A 19,809-nucleotide genomic window follows, 5' to 3' on the forward strand; every position below is an offset into this window, starting at 1 on the left:
TAGAACGTAGACCAAAAGAATTAAGTACTAGAAGTACTTTTCTCTACATTACTCTCGTCTGCATAAAACGGTATTCCGGTCTCAAACTTAACTATTGTACATAGTTTTAATATTGAAGATATAGTTGGAAACAAGCGTCAATTTTAATCTTAAATTCTTAAAGTGACAATTATTTTGAGACAATTTAAGCTAAGACTGTTACTTTTGGATGAAAAGAGTAACTTAAAATATTAGTACTCCATATTTTATCGCTAGGATTTTGGTTTAGGGGTAGAAGTGTATTGAGTAACGTGATTAGACGTATATCATGTTTATTGTAAACAAAAATCTGATGTATAAATGGAGAAAAATAAAGGGACAAATTCATTGTTGATCATCAACAACAATATAATGTCGGTCAGCAAAGTAAATTGATGGATTCATTATCTATCAAATTTCCAATGGCGTCCTAGACCTTCGGCGTTTTCTCAACTACCGACAAAACAATAAAAAATGTTGTAATTTATGATGTCTCAACTCAAAATACCACATGCAACAAAGGCCCCACGGGATTCACAATTACGTGGTTTGGTTGGTATTCAATCTCATTTAAAGCACAATATGACCGTCCCCGCTAGAGTCTAGACCCTAATAAAAAATTCTGTGCAGCCCGTAATTTAGTTGGTACTTTGATAGATGGAAAATGAGTGGAGCGAGTGAGACTGAGACGCAATTTTGACATTTGTCATGGTAGAGCTATGCATTGACAATAACGACACAGATGGCACTATTTATCCCCTTTTAAAGCAATATCACTGCCCCATCCGCACACACCGAGTTAACCCAAACGTAGTATACACCGACGAATGTATGAAAAGCATGCAAAAGAGATAAGACCATATTTTAATAAATCCAAGGGCTAGGGGGTAATCGACAAGACCATATTTTAATAAGGCCAAAGCTTTATCCTGTCAATGAATAGAAATGTGATTGCATGACTTTGGGGAAAGACAAAAGGAGGGCATCATGTTGCCTCGACACTGGATGACTCGTTCGATTACTGTCCACAGCCTTGCTGTCCGTCTAACAGAAAAATTAGCTGAACTTTCTGTCAGGCTCGTTTTATTTTAAATTATATACTTCCTCCCTTTCAATTTATTTTGTCTGATTTTAACTTGATACAGAATCTATGAAAATAAAGAAGACTTTTAAATTTTATGTTGTTAACTAAAGATATGTATAATATATCAAAATAAGTTTTAATGTTGTATTAAACAAACCACATGGAAAGTTGAAATTAAAAAGTTATCAAAAAGAAAAAAAAAATCTTTTTTTTAATGGACTGAAAAAAAAAAAAAAGTAAGACAAATAAATTGAGAGGATAGAGTATTTGTTTTCAAAATAGATTGTTGATTCTCTTAAATCAGAGATTCTAAACTCTTACCTATAACTTGTTTGGTCAAACTTTTAATAACAACTTATTTTTACCTTTTCTTTTTGGTTAGAAGTTACATTCTTAAAAAAGCACTTTCGTAACCTAAGAATTTATATTTAACTGATTAATTTAAAAAACACATCTATTAGAACAGCTACTCTGAATCTGTAACCCCCGATCTTTGGACGAGAGTCGTCAAATCTTGCCCAAATAGGATTCCAATCATAGCTACACGGAGTACGGTAGAATTTCTAAGTACGGTCATCCAGGAAGTCCCTTGAGGGAGACTCCCATACAATTATTTCGAGAATTTTTACCTTATTATTAAAAAGAGAAGGTTTAGTAAAGAATCTTTCAGCCCTTTTGCTGGAAAAGTTTTATCCTTGGCCAAACATTTAAAGAGTAATTCTGGGAGAAATTGTTTTTTCATTTTCTTTTTTTGAACAGCAACGATACTTATATATATAAAACAAAACAGACTGAGTTCACATTACATTCATAGTGTCGCTTAGGACAACTGAGATTACCCAAACTAGCTAATAGATTAATGACACTTTCCTTAATAAGCTTAATACATAAGACTCTACCACATTTATCTAAGAATACTTGATCAACTACGAACATAGGTGAGTTTGGATAGATATAGGGATTGGTGGAACTGGGTTGCTTGAGAGCCTCCTTTGCCAAACGATGTGCTACTTTGTTCCCTTGCCGAAAGTTATGCCGGAGCAAAACTCGACTCCCCTTCGTCATTAGCCATCTGCAAGAGGAAATTATGTTGGAATATAATTCATGTCCCGTTAGAATGGCCGAGATTGCATCAGTACTGTCCAGCTCTATTTCCAATGGAAATAGCTGTTGGCCCGAACACCTCAACCTACCAAATAGTTACTTATTTACAAATATAAGCATTTTTAACTTCCCACAGGCTCGACAAAGCAGGCTCATTGTCTCAGACATACACAACACTCTTATAACCATTCAATAAAAAACTGCTAACAAGCACCGAACGTTATGTGAAAGTAACAACAACTACTAAATTTGGTCCTAGTAAGTTCGCGTTACCTGTATGAAATTTGTATCATTTACTTTCATTGTGCTTACTAAATTTGCGTTGATTCTGAGACAGATCATAGTACTTTCAACTCTTGTTTTTTCATATTCTACATCGTCTCTTTACAAATTCATTCATGGAATATAGTACGAAAGAAGTGGCCAAACTGTCCAACGCGTCGTATGCAAAAAAATAAATATAGTAGGAGAAAATAGATTGTTATAGATTTTTCTGATTTTTAGATTTGCATTTATTTTTATCTTTTGGTTAACAGTAAGTGTTTTAATCTTTCAGTTGACAATAAAGTAACGCATTATTTAGAGGAATCTTGTCTTTTAGTTGGATATTAGATCTTATCTATTGGAGTAGTTTGAGTTAGTCTTTGTCTTTAAGTTAGGGGAGAGTCCTAATTGTGTAATAAGAACTTTGATTTGTTTACGGCTCCTTATTCTATAGAGGTCTTAATATATTTTGTCTCATAGACTTTACTAGTGATTCGACATTGAAATTCATCCTCGTCTCTCTCCCCCCTATTGTTATATTCCTTTTTTCCTCTTTCTCCTTTGTGTTGTATCACCATTTTCTACTATTACTAATGAATGATAATCTTATCGTTTATATATGATGAACCTTTTTTCAAATGTGATCATTTCTCAACTTGTCCGCCTATGTATGATTGCATGTTTTATAATCCATACTGAGGATATGAATTTTGCTGGTTCACTATGACACTTTATTAATTATCTTTCTATTCCAATCTTAGTTTTAACATCAAATCTTCATTTATGTCACTCTACTGAAAGACTAAATCTGAACACCTGCATCCTTTAGTTTAAGCACCGCAAACTCATCGCATCTCGCTTCACCTTCGTTCTTTTGGGAGGGCAGTTCATCTACTTTTGTCTCACTCATCCTAAAGCATTTACTTTCCACAAGCTCCTTTTTTGGTTGACTCACTAGTTTCATCAAATAACACAAACACGAATCTAGAACCTCATTCTATGTTGACAACAAACAAGCACATGCTCCAAATGAAGAAAAGCAAGCTACCTGTGGTGAAAGAATACACTTCCACGCCTCTTTGCCAAACAATTGGCGAAGAGGGCATAGTACAACAACAAGATGACTCCGTGGCCCAATGGATAAGGCGCTGGTCTACGAAACCAGAGATTCTGGGTTCGATCCCCAGCGGAGTCGTTCACTTATTATCTTTTGCGAAAAAAAACATAGTACAAAAACTCCGCCTCTTTTGCTGTGATTGGATTTTGTCTTGCTTTCACTTCAGTAGTTCTATTATACCAAAACTCCAAAAATAATTAGGAGCTTGTCCAGATCAAACTAAAAAGGAAAAATATAGAGAAATAGATACGGGGAAAGAAGCTAACACAGCCGATTGTCAAGCTGCAACCACTTCCAGATTATTATTATTATGAATACATTATTTCCATTGTATTTTGAGACAACAAAGAAAACAGGTTACTTTCATTTTAATCTACGAAGATACAGACAACCATGGCCTGTGATGCTGAATACTGTCATCCGCTCAAAACATGAAACACAGCCTAAAGATTTGCTTGTCCAACTCGGACTTGAACCCGATGCCATGAGGTGTTCAGGATTCCTCTCAGATTCCAAATAGAATCTATACTTTCAGGTTGGACATTTGCAGCTATATCCACCTATTAAGCATAGAATATCAACTGAGAACAGGACAAAAAATCCAGCAGAGTGAAGTCTTCAGTGTAAAATAACATGAGAAAGCAACTTCCTAATGCATTAAGCAAATTATGGGGTTGCGAGATGTGACATTGTACATTCTCCCATCATAACTCAGCCAATAGAATACTAGAAAGAATACTTAACTAAAGTATAAAACTGATCGCTAAAAACACATCACTCTAAAATTAGACTAATCAGAAATTATGGCAGTTAACAGTTAAATCTTTTTTCTATTAGAATGGGAAGAGATGCAAAAATTACAAATTAGTTACTTACCGCTTTAGCAACTATTTCCGCACTCTGGGGGATATTTGCCTCAGCTTCAAAAAAGACCCACGCCCATTTGTCACTACCTGAATCATCAGCAATATATGGAATGCCAATTCTCTGGTATCTGGTGGCTTCCACCCAACTTTTACCACCATCAATAGACACGTCTACCCTTTCTATGCCACGCCCGCCTCCTGATACTGCGTACCCCTTGATGGTTATCTGAAAACAAATACTAGAAGCTAGAACAACCTAATGAAGTACTATGATTGTCTATGTACAGTAGTTCAAACCAAGACTGCATAACTGGACCATGCAAACTCGTTTTCTTTCCATGCACTGGACCGTGCAAACTCATTTACACTAGTATATGTAAATGTCCATGAAGGAATAAGATAAATGTCAAGAAATACTTGAACACAAAGTTTATCCATATTAAAACTGACCTTTCCATGCTTTACAACACACACATCCTCCAGGGAACATATTGCACTCTGCAACCAGAAAAGGGTATAAAATAACTGTCAGCAATTGACAAACTTTAAGAGGTTGTAAGCGGTGTTGGTTAAAAGCCAGACCCAGATGTAAATGCCAAAGTCAGGCCAAATCAATCAATCATTTGACCAACAGCCAGTTAGCTGGTTCGACCATCCAGATCTGAAAAATAGACACTCTTACAAGTAATCACAAGGGTTTCTACTTTCTAGAACCGTCAAGTAGAGAATTCTAAGGTAACATCATATCTCAGGGACATTAATACTTATTACACAGGAAAAGAGAAGTTTTGACAGTGTAAATGCATATCATTAACCCAGTTGTAATATTCTATCAGACAAATTAGAACACATGCAGCAACCACACACACGCGCGCGCGCAGAGAGAGAGAGAAACTAAGTATCCTTTGGACAAAAAATGAGTTCAAACTGACAAAAAGAAGTTTATTTGAAGTTGAAGATGGGAAAACAATTTGTACAAATTGAGATTTGTGAGTTGAAGATTTGAGAAACTTCACTTGAAAAACATCATGGCCAAACTTCAACTTGCAAATGCTGCTTCAGTATTTGCAAGTGAAGCTATGGGCCAAGCGAGTCCTAAATCTCTCCAAGTTCAGAACCTGGGAATAATCATGGGAGGTAGCCCTTGAGCAGTTGCAAAATCATGAAATCTAACCACGAAGCATAATGGACAGTTGCTTCAGTATATTTGGTCACATAAAATTCTTCATTATCTAAATTAATGGATATCGATTCAGTTCCATATAAGTATAAAGGCATTGCATACCTTACAAAATTGGTGTAACACAATCCACGAGTAACTCACAAATTTCACACAATTACTATTTATCAAGTTGATTATATCAGAATAAAATGTTCAAGGTGGTGTTTGCTTCGAAAATTCGACAAAAGAGTTTTTGCAAAAATCTGAAAAGATTTTCGAATACAAACTTTCAAATTCTTTAGGAAAACACCACCCAAGTGTGTAATCTTGAGTTCCCAGTCTACCTATGTTTTTAAGATAAAGTCCCAGTCTACCTATGTACAGGATCGATAAGTCTATATACAAAAAAACTAAAAGAAACCAATCGAAAATGTACTGAGGTAGAGAAATTTAACCAATTACCTGAACAGGGAAGTCCATCTGCGGTCTCCTAGTAGACCAGTTGATGTTATCCCAGTTCACTGTTGGTGGAAACATCTTGTAGTCTTTTTGCATAAAGAATCCCTGTTCAGCAGATATTTTGTTAACAAGTTCAAAAGAAAATGTTCCAATCATTCTGAAGTTACTAATACACAAAAAGCAACCTGACATTCTTCGGCAATGATATTGATGGAATCAAGCCACTTAACTGACCGGGCACCTATCACACCTGGGACAACCACACGCAGCGGATAGCCATGATCCCTATTGAGTGGCTTCACACGTGAAGCAATTAAGGTTACTATAGCATGTTGCAAGTTGAGCCAACTTATAAGGTTTTAAAGGAAATTTCAAGGGCAGAAGCAGAAGTTTCTAAGCTGATATTGAAAATGCTAGTCTTCTCATTACCAAGCATATCGAGCATAGAAACAAAACTTACAAAGTAAATTTAGAATAGCATGCTCAAAATGCCACTTTTTATTAAGAATGCTCAACAAGCAATTAGAAGCATAATTTTCTGTCAATCAGATATCCCCCTCTTTCTTCTAATTGATTGCTCTCTGATGGACTGCTCAACAAAATAGATGACATTTTTTTTAAGTGGGAACAAATTCAGAAAGTTACCCCCAGTTGAAGCAAGTTTCAAATAAGATTCTTTGGTTTTTTGTACAGAAACTTATAAACTGCACTATTTAATGTTTTGATGACTACTGCACTATTTAATGTTTAACAAGGGAAAACACGAACTCACATTAAACTTCTCTTTTTAAGTGTACAATAGGGAATTTATACAGAGAACAGTCTATGTGGGTCTCTAAAAGTTTTTACGAGTATAGCTTGTTTGAATACTTTGTGTTGGAAAAGTGGGTTTTGTGTTGGAACAGGCTAAAAAGGTATAAATCAATTTGAAGAACAGGTAACACTAGTTGAATCAATTTGAGATGTAAATTTTTCAACATAGGTAATAAGCAACTACATCATTCGGAAAGCTGAATAAGGACGATAAGTCAAATCGATATAAGACTGAAGTCATACACATTGAATGTAAAGCATACCATCATCTTACAAGACAACAAAAGAAGAAAATGAGAAAACAAACATATTTAATCATGACAGAAAACAAAAAGATTTGTAGTACCTCGCCATTCATCTCATAAGCCAGCAGAACATCAGCTTCGGGGTTTGTAGCCTGATTCAATGGAATTGATGCCTTATAAGGGCCTCCTTTTTCCTCCTAGAATCATAAAGGAAATTTTACAACAACAAAAACAACATACCCAGTGTAATCCCAGAAGTCGGATAGGGAGGAAACTTTACGGCAAAGTATATATTTCTAGCTAAGAAAAGTAAAAGAAGAAAAGGGAAAAAAGGGGATAACGTTTACCCTGTGCGCAACTGAAGGGTAGAGGTTGCGGGTTGCCTTGTCATAAAAAAAAGGGGGAGGATAACCTATTTTATAAAGGCATGAGATATCCTACATAATCACCTTACACTTGTCAATGCTCACAAATTCAACATGCTTTCCTCCAGATTGTGTGATACTTGTCAAATAAGGTATCCCAACTAATTTTAGAACATCTGCCAGTTTCGCCCCACCCCAAACAGCTGAAATGCACAACAATGTAATTAGTTAAATGTGAATTTATTTTCACTGAAATGAGGCATCAACAAGCATTTTAAGCAAAAAAGGTTTTTGGTTTTTTTTTTTTTTAGAGTGGTAACAAAAAGCAAAACAGGTTTTTGTGAAGTCATACTCAAAACAGACACTAAATTCTGGTGGAGCAGAGTCAACCAGTTGATTAATCAATTGTATTCTCGTGATGAATTGAGGCACTTTCAGTGTATAGTAAAGTCAACCAGCAACCACTTTTTCAGGTTGATGTGTGTTAGGAGTTCCTCTTTCTTTTTTTTTTCTTTTTTTCTATTTTTTTTTTTGACAAAAACCTCGTGATGAATGCTCTGCCTTATTAATCATTTTTTGTAGAGTCATACTCAAAACAAACACTAAATTTTTCAAGGAAAACAGAATAGCCGAGTAACAAAGAAAATAAAAAATAGTAAGTCAAACAAATAATAAAGCATCTTGAAATCAGTATAAATATATAGGAAGTGAAGCCTCTCCGAAGTAGAAGAAAAAGGGAAGAATCCACACGAATCAGTTAATGCAGTTGCATTTTACCAAGTCTTTTATCACAAGAAATTAAAAGTAATAGGAGGAGCTACAAAGGGGGATTTGGTGGTCTCCTTTTAAATCCAATGATGGAGTAAAACATAGAACAAAAAACTACTGGAGATGTATGGTAGTGTAGTAAGTGTAAAGGGCGGCCCGGTGCACCAAGCTTCCTGTGTTAGCAGGGTCCAGGGAAGGGCCGCACCCCAAGGGGTGTGACGTAGACAACCTACCTTATGTTAAGTGTAGTAAGTGTACCAAGCAAATATCCTTTGACTCTCTTTTGTTAGTACTTAGTACTTACTGTTCTAGACTTAAATAGAATTGCATTAGGAGAAATTTGGCCCACTCTAATAATCTTTAAAATTGTCTTTGGCTACTTAGATAAGAATGGTCCCTTCTGGGACATCCAATAAAATTGGAATGGCACTTAGAGAAGAATGTGTATACATGATCACAAATAGATAATGAACAGAAAAGTAAACTTCTCAACATAGAAAAGTTGAATTATGTCTACCTATTTGCGACTTCTCCATCCGATCTAATCTATTTCTCAAGTTTTCTACAGCAGTAGATGAGAACCAGATATTAGATCAAGCATTTATATGATGGAAACACTGCAGGTTTAACCAATAGACACCAAAATATGCTCGGATGACCCTAGATGAAAAGCTTCATTGTTTTCACAAGATGTCAAAATAAAAAAAAGGAATATATTTCTTAGTAGGCAAAGAGTAAGACATCAGATAACTTGGCAAGAAATCTGAATCAATTTACCGTTTCCTATAGCAGAAATATCCCAACCAACTCCTCTCACTGTCCGACTCTTGCTCATAGCAGTTCTTCTGTTACCAGCACACTAGAGAAGGATTAAACAAATTAGTAGCAAATAGCTGAATGATCAACATTAGTGCATATTCCCCTCGTGAGAATTTTACAAGATATGGCCCAAAATTTTCTTTAATTTTATCATTTCCCAATCCACAACTCTCTCCAACGAACACAATGATCTAGAGCCAGGGAATAAGCATTTACCTGTAAAGTGGCAGTAACCGTATATTTTGGAAGCTTCCTATTATTTATTAAAAAAAAAAACTAGTCAATTATTTGAGTGAGTTGCATGAAAATTGAAGCACTAATGTAAAGTAGTATGCACAGTACATTCTAGTATCCTCACCAAATATCCTTCATAAACAGCTCCTTGGAATTTTCAACAAGACCACGTAGAGAAATGGAATACCTGAAGAATGGCTCAGCACTATCAGCAAAAAAAACTCGCAAAAATAACATAACCGTGAAAGGATTTTACAAAAACAAGCTAAGGTATAAAACCTCTCAATGTCATCCACAACCGGTATGGGTCCATGGTTCCTCTTGTAAAAGAAATCAACAGGAGTGACATAAGATGAAATCAGATCAGAACGCGTTGGCTCAGCATTAAAGGGTTCCTACACAACAATTAAATAATTAGTAATTCCCGTAATGATTTGATCAGCAGACAGTCATAAGCAGACAGTCATAACCAATTAGCAGAAAATTGCAATAGAAACTCAACAACAACAACAACAACAACAAGCCCAGTAGAATCCCACAATGTGGGGTCTGGGGAGGGTAGAGTGTACGCAGACCTAACCCCCACCTTGAAAGGTAGGGCGGCTGTTTCCGAAAGACCCTTGGCTCAAGAGAGGATAACAAGACAAAAAGTCAGATAGGGACAAGCATATCAAAAACAATATGAAAACGAGGAATAACAAAAGCGAGAAAGTCATGATAGAACAGTCCGGAAAGAAAGGAGCATTAGCTACCATAGATAAATAAGATAGTCAAATTACAAAGGCCCAACAAATATAAGCAGAAATCAAATGGCAATAAACGAATGAGCAAAACTACAACTACTAGGGTGAAAGGATAAGCAACCTAGCCTTCTATCCTAATCTGAGTCCTCCACAACCTCCTATCTAAGGTCATGTCCTCAGCAATAGAAACTCAACGAAAACGAAATATTAATATGATTCATAAGCATTCAGACACTGAATCAGCTTTCGTGAAAAAGTTATAATGCAAAAACAACAAATTCCTTCAGCGTCTAGGGGCCGTTTGGTAGGGTGTATTAGGTAGAATAATGTTGGTGTAAAATTTTAGTACAATGTTTGGTTGCAAATTTTATTCAGTACTATTCTTATACGTAGTAAAGATGGCATTAACAATACCAGTACTATTCTTACACTTATACAACCTATTCAGTACTATTTAGAAATTATGAAATGTTATTTTTAATACAGCAAACCAAACCCGTTAACAACAACATCGTACCCAGTGTAATCCCACAAGTGGGGTCTGGGGAGGATAGTGTAGGCAGACCTTTACAGGTAGAGAGGCTGTTTCCGCCCTCGGCTTAAGTAAAGCAGATACACAACAATTAATGAAAACAAATGCAGTAACAACAGCATGATAGTAAAAAAACCAAACAACAAATAGTAATAGAAAACCGAGAATAAGAATCAGGAGAGTACTAAAATAATAAAAGTGACGAAAATAATACTAATACTACTGGTAAAGAAAAAGCAAAACTAATCCCAGTACTATTGGTATTCGAACAAACGACCCCTTACAAAAAAATTGGAAGATGATATCGAGTTTTCCATAGCGCCACACGAGAATAAACATCGGAATTACTACCAAATGAGACTCAAAATTATGATAAACCATCAATTAAAAAAAAAATCCTATAAATTCAATAGAGAACACAAATCAAATCAAATAGAATAACCAAAACTTAATTGCAGTGACGTGTGGCAAAAGAATAAGGAAAACGGGAAAATAGAGTATTATAACCTTGGCATTAATTTTGAGGGAAGGATGGCGACGGGGTTCTCGCGAATAATCGGAGGGTCCTTTAATTCCAGGCATCTCTTATTTCTCAGTGTCCTGTGTGAGTGGGAGAGAGATGACGGAGTTTTGTATAAATATTGGAGCGGGTCCTACTACGTGACGAGTTTGAGGTTAATCATGTTTTTGGAAATCTAAACGCTGCGGTTTAGTGTGATATCTGATGTGTAAGGTCGAGGTCGCATAGACAGCCACGGTGGATTATTAGGTGGAATAAGCATTGCATTTTGTCAGCTTGTTTATTTCATCATACAATGCGTCCGTGTCCAGCTCATTGGTCTTTGGCTTTTTGCTAAATGCTAATGCTTTCCCTTTCTTCTTTTGACTCCAATATTTAATTCCAATTTCCAGTTGAAAGATTTACTCTTCTTTTCTCATTCCTTTGACAATATTGGATTGAACACGAAAAGAATTTTACAAAAAGGTTGTTTATTGATACATATTAGATAGACAAATTGAAGTTGTCATAATCATCATGTATCATCCACATGTCTATCAATCCTCTCCTGATTTGGAAAACATCTCTGAATTACCACAAAGCTCAAATGCTCCAACTAGTATATAATATTTGCATAAGTATCCAATTTATCAAAAAATGTTTAACTCCAAAAAGAAGGTATGCTCTCAGTGAATAGGTATCATGGTTAGTTAATTTGATTTAGTAAAAAGTTCAAATAAATCAAGATCGTCTAAATTGTTCCCAAAAAAACAAGATTTCACTTATCAACTAGACTAATCTCATGATTTCAAATCATAGTTTCAAATCGCATGTCCAAACGCCTATCAGATAAGGCATAGAAGCACAATTGAACTATAGTGAAATTGTCTGTTACACACTTGAATTATGCGGGAGTCTTATGACTCCCTGAACTTATTTTTTCGTATTTTTTACCCCTTTCATTAATGACTTGGGCTAGAAGGTGAATGCAAGTTACAAGAGCGCATATCAACCAACTTAAAATCCATATATTCCTTATATATGTGCACGTAAGGTTCCAAATCAAAATCTTGTACTCCCTCTAGATCAAAAAGAGTGTCCACTTAGTCATTTGCACACTTTAAAAAAATACTAACTCGTAGAAAAAAATAGGTAATTTGATTGAACCGCCCCTAATTCAAGAGGTATTGTGATTTGATTAGATAGCACTTAATAGGGGGAAATCTGGAAAAAAAAATGTTAATTCTTTTTTGATTTGATAAATGAACACTTTTTTTTATCAAAGAATAAAAAGGGTAAGCGAACGCTCTTTTTTATCGAGAGAGAGTACCATCTTTGTTAACAAGGTCCCTTCCCGTCTCGTTTTAGACATGGATGATGAGCATTAAAGTTCAATTTTTTTCGTTGTTACTAAATATTCTTATTGGTCTGAAGAGGTAAAATTATTTTATTGTAAATATCAACTCTCCATTCATCTCTAAGAGTTACATCTTAAAGTTAGATTTTTACTTTTTTTTTTTTCTAAATCGGTGTATAATATTAGAGTTAGCCATGTAACATCCAATAATCCTATGATCTCTTTAAGTTTTAACGAAATTACAACTACAAATAAAATAATAAACTTTTTGAACATAAGTGAGGTAATGTTGATTCATAAAACTAGACGGCGTATGCCCGTGGCTGCGCACGGGCGCAACACTTTAGATTATAGTGTATCTATGCGTATGTAGTTATGTTTGAGTAGTGATAATGTATATATTTTATATTGCTAATAAACATATATAAGTTTGTACTGTTTTTATGCATATATATATATATATATTATGTTCAAGACATGATTATTATAACGTTGTAGTTTGTGTTCCGTATTCAAAACTTTATTATATTAGCGTTTGCTATGAATACAAAAAGGGGCAGCTCGGTGCACTAAGCTCCCGCTATGCGCGGGGTCCGGGGAAGGGCCGGACCACAAGGATCTATTGTACGCAGCCTTACCTTGCATTTCTGCAAGAGGCTGTTTCCACGGCTCGAACCTATGAATGCAAAGTTGGTAAAAATTTATTAATACTTTTTAAAAGAGAAGACTTGTTTAAAAGGAAACTATTTTCCTTTCTTCGAGATAAAATAATAACAATATTTAAGCATCAGTTTTGATATTTTGAAATTTAATTCGATTAATTTAAAGGTGTAAAATATTCTATTGTTAATGTATGTAGATTGGACCTAAACAATACTTATTAATTTTTATCAAATTTTGATTTGGATAATTCTAATTCAAATTCTTAAATTAATTTTGCATGTTTAAAATGAAACAAAGTAGAAATTTATTTTTCTATTTAAATGAAGAACTACTATTTTTTAATTTTTGGTAAATATTCTTGGTTTAACTCATTTTACTTATCATGTTGTCTTTTACACGGTTTTTTAAGGAAACGTTAATTAGAATTAGAATTTAACTAATTTACCTTATTAATTATTTGATCTCCATTTAATATTATTTTTTCTTTTACGACATTAATCTCGTTTCACATTTATCAGATTAAGGAAAAAAATAAAAAAGTAATTAAATTCTATTTTATTTTAAAATATAAATATTTTAGTAGTATATTTATTTTAGTAAACATAACAAATAAATGACATGGCGGAATAGCAAATACAACAGTTAAATATTTAGATTAGATCTCAGGCTAATATAAGAAATGAAAGAAAATTATATGATTTGTCTACTTAACCTTTTGAAGAAAAACAATAATATGGGGTTCATGTTTTTTGCTGTACAATAATTTCATTTGCTCTCACTGATGGGTTGATACGCATGTGGCAATGAATCCACCATTGTTGACTTAATGGGGATACTTTGAAAATTACATGAATATTGTTTGATTTTTTAATATGGGATGCACTTTTTTTTTTTTTTTACATTGCTTGTTTTTTTAGTGTGGGATCCACTTTTTTTTGTTTTTTTGATATTGCTTGATTTTTGTAATACGGGGTCCACTTTTTTTTTACATGAGTTTGGAGATCGTGGGGTCCACTTTTTTTTAATATTGCTTGGTGTTTTTAGTATGGGGCCCACCCTTTTTTTTTAATTGCTTGGTGTTGGCGGAATAGCAAATACAACAGTTAAATATCTAGATTAGATTTCAGACTAATATAAGAAAAGAAAGGAAATTGTATAATTTGGCTACTTAACCTTTTGAAGAAAAGCAACAATATGAGGTCCATGTGTTTTTGTTGTATAATAATTTCATTTGCTCCCACTAATGGGTTGGTACGCATGTGACAATGAATCCACCATTATTAACTTAATGGGGATATTTTGAGAATTACATGAATATTGTTTGATTTTTTAATATGAGGTGCACACTTTTTTTTTTTGACATTGTTTTTTTTTTTAATATGGGATCCACACTTTTTTTTTTTTTTGATATTGCTTGATTTTTGTAATATGGGGTCCACTTTTTTTTTTAAATATTGCTTGGTGTTTTTAGTATGGGGCTCACCTTTTAAAAAAAAACTATATAGAGGTGTTTTTAGTATGAGGTCCATCTTATTTTTTTTTATATTGCTTGGTGTTTTTTAGTGTGGCCCCATTTTTTTTTTTTTTTTTTTTTTAAGGTGATGATGACTGACGACGAAAAGTATAGAAATCCACGTTTCTATATAGTTAACTAGATATGTGAGGCCCGTGCATTTAATTTTTAATTTTATTTAGGTATTCACAAGCTATTACATTAGAAGTTTAATATTTGTTCTTGTTTAAATTTTAACATTGAATAGGAGAAAACGTTCGTCTCCTATTATACTTACACGTGACATCTTACTATTTTTAATATTGTATTACACATTTGGAAATGATTTTTTGCCTATTTTATTCACAAGCAAATTTTTTTTTTTCAAAAAAAAAAAATCTTCGTGCAAAATTGCATCTAGATAATAGGTTTACTTGTGGTTAGAATTGCAATAAACACATATTTTTACCTACTCTTTTTTTAATTGTCTATTACAAAGTTAAAATTACGTAAAATACCTTATAAATTAATATATATTTTATAGTCGTGACTAGTTCATGTTTTTAATGAGTAGGCTGTTTAATGTATAATAATTAAGAGTATTTGATTCACGAAAAAATTGTAATATAAAAGATTTGTTTATTCATGTAAGAATTAAGATAGATGGTACATTAAAGTGGTCATAATGCATTTGGTTTAGAAACTTAATAATAGTGTTCATTAGGGATATCAAATGGAAGGGGTTGAATTGAACTTGAATGGTGAAAATGGGTTGAACAATTGTAGAAAGAATTGGGCTATATAATTAGTCATATCTCAAACCACCCGGCTCTTATTAATTAAGTTTTAATTTATTTGTTTGTTTTCTTATAATTTTGTTAATCATCTAATAAAAATTATTATTTACTTATGATGGTTATATATTGAATATTTTGACAAAGTTTTTCAAGAGTAAATCTAGGCGACAAAATAATCTAATTTTTATATATGTTGAATCGAACATGTCAAAGTGGGTTGAGTTAAAAAATGAAGTAGCAAGATCATTAACCCATCCAAAGTTGAACGGATTAAGCGGATCATATTTTCATGGACTAATTTTATCACTCTAAAAAAATGACTTCATGAAAAGTTTCTTTTGCTAAATAAATATATCTATTTTTTTTATGCGTTTTTTCTATCTTGTTCCATCATCTAAATAAATATATCTATTCTTTTTTTTTCTATCTTATTCCATCGTGTTTGCAAAATATTCAATTATTACAAGTGTAAAAAAAATTAGAAGAACAATTCTAAACATCTTTTTTTCATTGTTTACACCAAAGAATTATAATGTGCATAATTAATTCATCTTTTAGAATAGTATTAAAATAGTTTTCTTATCTATCACACATTTTTTTATATCACTGAGTAAAACACATGATATAGAAATTTATTTTGTTTACTAAAAGATAAAATGGAATCTAAATTTATGGAGTAGATTTACTATTTTTTATTAACAACTTGTGTACTGAAAAAGAAAAAGTAAAAAAATTAATTAAGGAACTCCATGGATTCACACGGAGATATGAAGTACAACAGTGGGTCCCCCTATTGCTGTGCCTTTTACCTTAGGCTGGTGGATTATGAGCAAACTGACGATGCTTCCAGAATTTGCTATTGAGACACAATTACAAATTTACCCTTAAATGAAGGTAAATTTGCAAAATTGCCATGATGGACGACGAAACCATCGTGGAACTCATGTTTATATAAAGTGCTAGATGGCCTATGCCCGTATTGCGCACGGGCCCAACACTTTGGATTATAGTATATCTATACATATGAAGTTGTGTTTAGATAGTGATAATATATATATATATATATATATATATATATATATATATATATACTATGTTCAAAATACGATTAATATAATATTGTAGTTTGTGCTCCGTATTTAAAACTTTATTATATTCATGTTTGCTACGAAAATTTATTAATACTTTTTAAAAAAGAAGACGTTTTTAAAAGAAAACTATTTTCCTCTCTTTGAGATAAAACAATAGCAATATTTAAGCATCAGTTGATACTTTCAATTTTAATTCGATTAATTTAAAGGTGTAAAATACTTATTATTTTTTATCAAATTTTGATTTGGATAATTCTAATTCAAATTATTAAATTAATTTTACATGTTTAAAACGAAACAAAGTAGAAATTGATTTTCTATTTAAACGAACAAATGCTATTTTTAAATTTTTGGTAAATATTTTCGGTTTAGCTCATTTTACTTGTCATGTTGTCTTTTACATGGTTTTTTAAGGAAATGTGAATTAAAATTATAATTTGACTAATTTACCTTATTCATTATTTGATCTTCATTTGATATTAATCTCTTTTCACATTTGGGAAAATACATAACCCCCCCCCCCCCCCAACGTATAGCCAGATTAATTATGACGCACCCAACCTTTGCGGGCGACCTATAACCCCCAGTCTTAATTTTTCAGTATTTTAGTACCATTTTTTACTGACGTGGCAAAAAAAAATTATGGCGAGTGAATTGAAAAAAATGAAATGTTACAACTCAGATGCTTAAAATTGAGAAAGAAGACATTGAAGACTCCTTCCCTCCCTCTCTTCCACATTTCAATTGTTAAATGCAATTTATTTTTTCTCTTTCTTCTTCTTTCTCCTTTTTCTCTTTCTTCTTCTTTCTCCTCAACCACTGCCGCCACCTCCTCCTCCGCAGCAGCAGCAGCAACAGGAGGTACAAAAAATATTAAAAATGAGTTGAAGAAAATGATTAAAAATATTTTGGTGTTTGATTTGCCTTTAAATGAATGTGTGTGTTAATGGAGGAAGAAAATGGGTTGAATGTGTGCGTGTTAATGAAGGAAGAAAATGGGTTGAATGTGTGCGTGTTAATGAAGGAAGAAAATAGGTTTTAATGGAGGAAGAAAATGGGTTGAATGCTTCTTGAAAATAAGCTCTTTATGATTGATGATTAAATTGAATGTGTATGTTAATGGAGGAAGAAAATGGGTTGAATGTGTGTGTGTTAATGAAAGAAGAAAATGGGTTGAATGTGTGTTGTTAATAGAGGAAGAAAATGGGTTGAATGTGTGTGTGTGTTAATGGAGGAAGAAAATGGGTTGAATGTGTGTGTGCTAATGGAGGAAGAAAATGGATTGATGGATTTCTTGAAATGAAGAAGAAGAAGAAGAAGAAGGGTTTAGTGATGAAGAAGAAGAGTTTAGTGATGAAGAAGACAAAATTAATAGTTTAATAGTTAATTAGAGGTTAATTAGTGTAAATGTAATTAATAAAAGAAAAATCAAATGAAAAAAAAAGTGACAGTGACGTGGCAGCAGCGTGGCACCAATGTGGCGGAGAGTGTGCAACACTCTCCACTATGCAACTGGGCTTCATTTTCTTTTTTGCCACGTTAGTCAGAAAATGGTATTAAAATACTGAAAAATTAAGACTGGGGGGTAATAGGTCGCCCGCAAAGGTTGGGTGCGTCATAATTAATCTGGCTATACGTTGAGATTTTTTTTTATGTATTTTCCCTTCACATTTATTACAGTAAGAATAAAAATAAAAAAAAGTAATTAAATTCTATCTTATTTTAAAATATAAATATTTTAAGTATATTTATTTTAGTAAACATAACAAATAAATGACATGGCGGAATAGCAAATACAACAATTAAATATTTTGAAGAAAAGTAATAATATGGGGTTCATGTTTTTTACTGTGCAATAATTTCATTTGCTCCCACTAATGGGTTAATACGCATGTGGCAATGAATCCACTATTATTGACTTGATGGGGATACTTTGGAAATTACATGAATATTATTTGATTTTTTAATATATGGGGTGCACGTTTTTTTTTTACATTTTTTTTTAATATGGGGTCCGCTTTTTTTTTCGTGAGTTTGGAGAGGGTGGGGTCCACTTTTTTTTTCATGAGTTTGGAGAAGGTAGGGTCCACTTTTTTCCTTTTTTTTTTTTTTTTAATATTGCTTGACATTTTTAGTATGGGGTCCACCTTTTTTTTTTTAAGAGTGACTGACGACGAAGCATGGGTAAACCGATGCTTCTATATAGTAGAAAAATAGAAATATAATAAAGTATTTCTATCTATTTTTTAGAAGAGTTGGTAATATAAAGTATAAAATGTCATTTTTTTGCCCTTAAATAAAAAAGTGGGACCGAACACGGACGACGATCTTGCCTTTATAAACCGACTCTTCTATATAGTAGTAAAGTAATACATATATTATGTTCAAAACACGATTAATATAGCATTGATTTTTTTTTTAATCAAAGCCAATCAGCCTGATGTTGATGGAATTTATTAAAATGAATAATAGTATTTACAGAAAAAAGAGAAATATAATGGAAAGAAATGAAGGAAAAAAGAAAATCTATACTACTCTATCCTAGGGAATGAAAGAAAAGCCTAGTCCTTGTTTGAGCAGCCAAGTGTAACAAACTGCAAACAAGAACACTCCTTCTTTGGATTGATGCTATTATCAGTCATCTCAAGCTCTCACCAGGTGCTATGGTATCAAATCTCACTACTGTCCTTATGTTGTCTTTATGCTGACCTTATGTTGTCCTTATAATCAAGTTTACACAATCAGTCATGTGGAATGTGTGTAACTGGACTAGGTAACTAAAGAAATCCTGTTAGTAGGATGAACATTCCTGTTAATACCACACACTAACAAGGATAGCATTGTAGTTTGTGCTCCGTATTCAAAACTTTATTATATTAGTGTTTGCTACGAATACAAAGTTGGTAAAAATTTATTAATACTTTTTAAAAGAGAAGACTTATTTAAAATGAAACTATTTTTCTCTCTCTGAGATAAAACAATAGCAATATTTAAGCATCAGTTGATACTTTGAATTTTGATGCGATTAATTTAAAGGTGTAAAATATTCTATTGTTAATGTATGTAGATTGGGCCTAAACAATACCTACTATTTTTTATCAAATTTTGATTTGGATCATTCTAATTCAAATTATTATATTAATTTTACATGTTTAAAATGAAACAAAGTAGAAATTTGATTTTCTATTTAATTGAAGAACTTGTATTTTTTAATTTTTAGTAAATATTTTTGGTTTAACTCATTTTACTTGTCATGATGTCTTTTGTACGATTTTTTAAGGAAACATCAATTAGAATTATAATTTCACTAATTTACC

General features: G+C 32.8%; 1 protein-coding gene and 1 non-coding gene across 3 annotated transcripts; one reads left to right on the forward strand and one right to left on the reverse strand.

Annotated features, from left to right (window-relative positions):
- Positions 1 to 3,592: 3,592 nt before the first annotated feature.
- TRNAR-ACG (transfer RNA arginine (anticodon ACG)) lies at positions 3,593 to 3,665 on the forward strand. Its single transcript has one exon. It is a non-coding gene; the product is annotated as a tRNA-Arg (tRNA).
- A 169-nt stretch (positions 3,666 to 3,834) lies between these two features.
- On the reverse strand, positions 3,835 to 11,259 carry LOC132622359 (sulfite oxidase). 2 transcript variants are annotated; one of them, XM_060336960.1, is made up of 13 exons: positions 11,101 to 11,259; positions 9,598 to 9,713; positions 9,443 to 9,505; positions 9,301 to 9,337; positions 9,043 to 9,124; positions 8,783 to 8,827; positions 7,582 to 7,700; positions 7,234 to 7,329; positions 6,260 to 6,370; positions 6,078 to 6,179; positions 4,904 to 4,951; positions 4,464 to 4,679; positions 3,835 to 4,147 (listed from the first exon to the last, which is right to left on the reverse strand). In XM_060336960.1, the coding sequence occupies exons 1-13, from the start codon at positions 11,173 to 11,175 to the stop codon at positions 4,031 to 4,033; spliced, it is 1,227 nt and encodes a 408-aa protein (XP_060192943.1). In that variant the 5' UTR covers positions 11,176 to 11,259; the 3' UTR covers positions 3,835 to 4,030. The 2 variants fall into 2 exon arrangements, with proteins under 2 accessions (XP_060192943.1, XP_060192944.1); XM_060336961.1 differs by lacking the exon at positions 8,783 to 8,827.
- Between the last annotated feature and the right edge of the window lie 8,550 nt (positions 11,260 to 19,809).

This window comes from Lycium barbarum, chromosome 12 (genome assembly GCF_019175385.1).
Source record: "Lycium barbarum isolate Lr01 chromosome 12, ASM1917538v2, whole genome shotgun sequence".
NCBI classification, from domain to species: Eukaryota; Viridiplantae; Streptophyta; class Magnoliopsida; order Solanales; family Solanaceae; genus Lycium; species Lycium barbarum.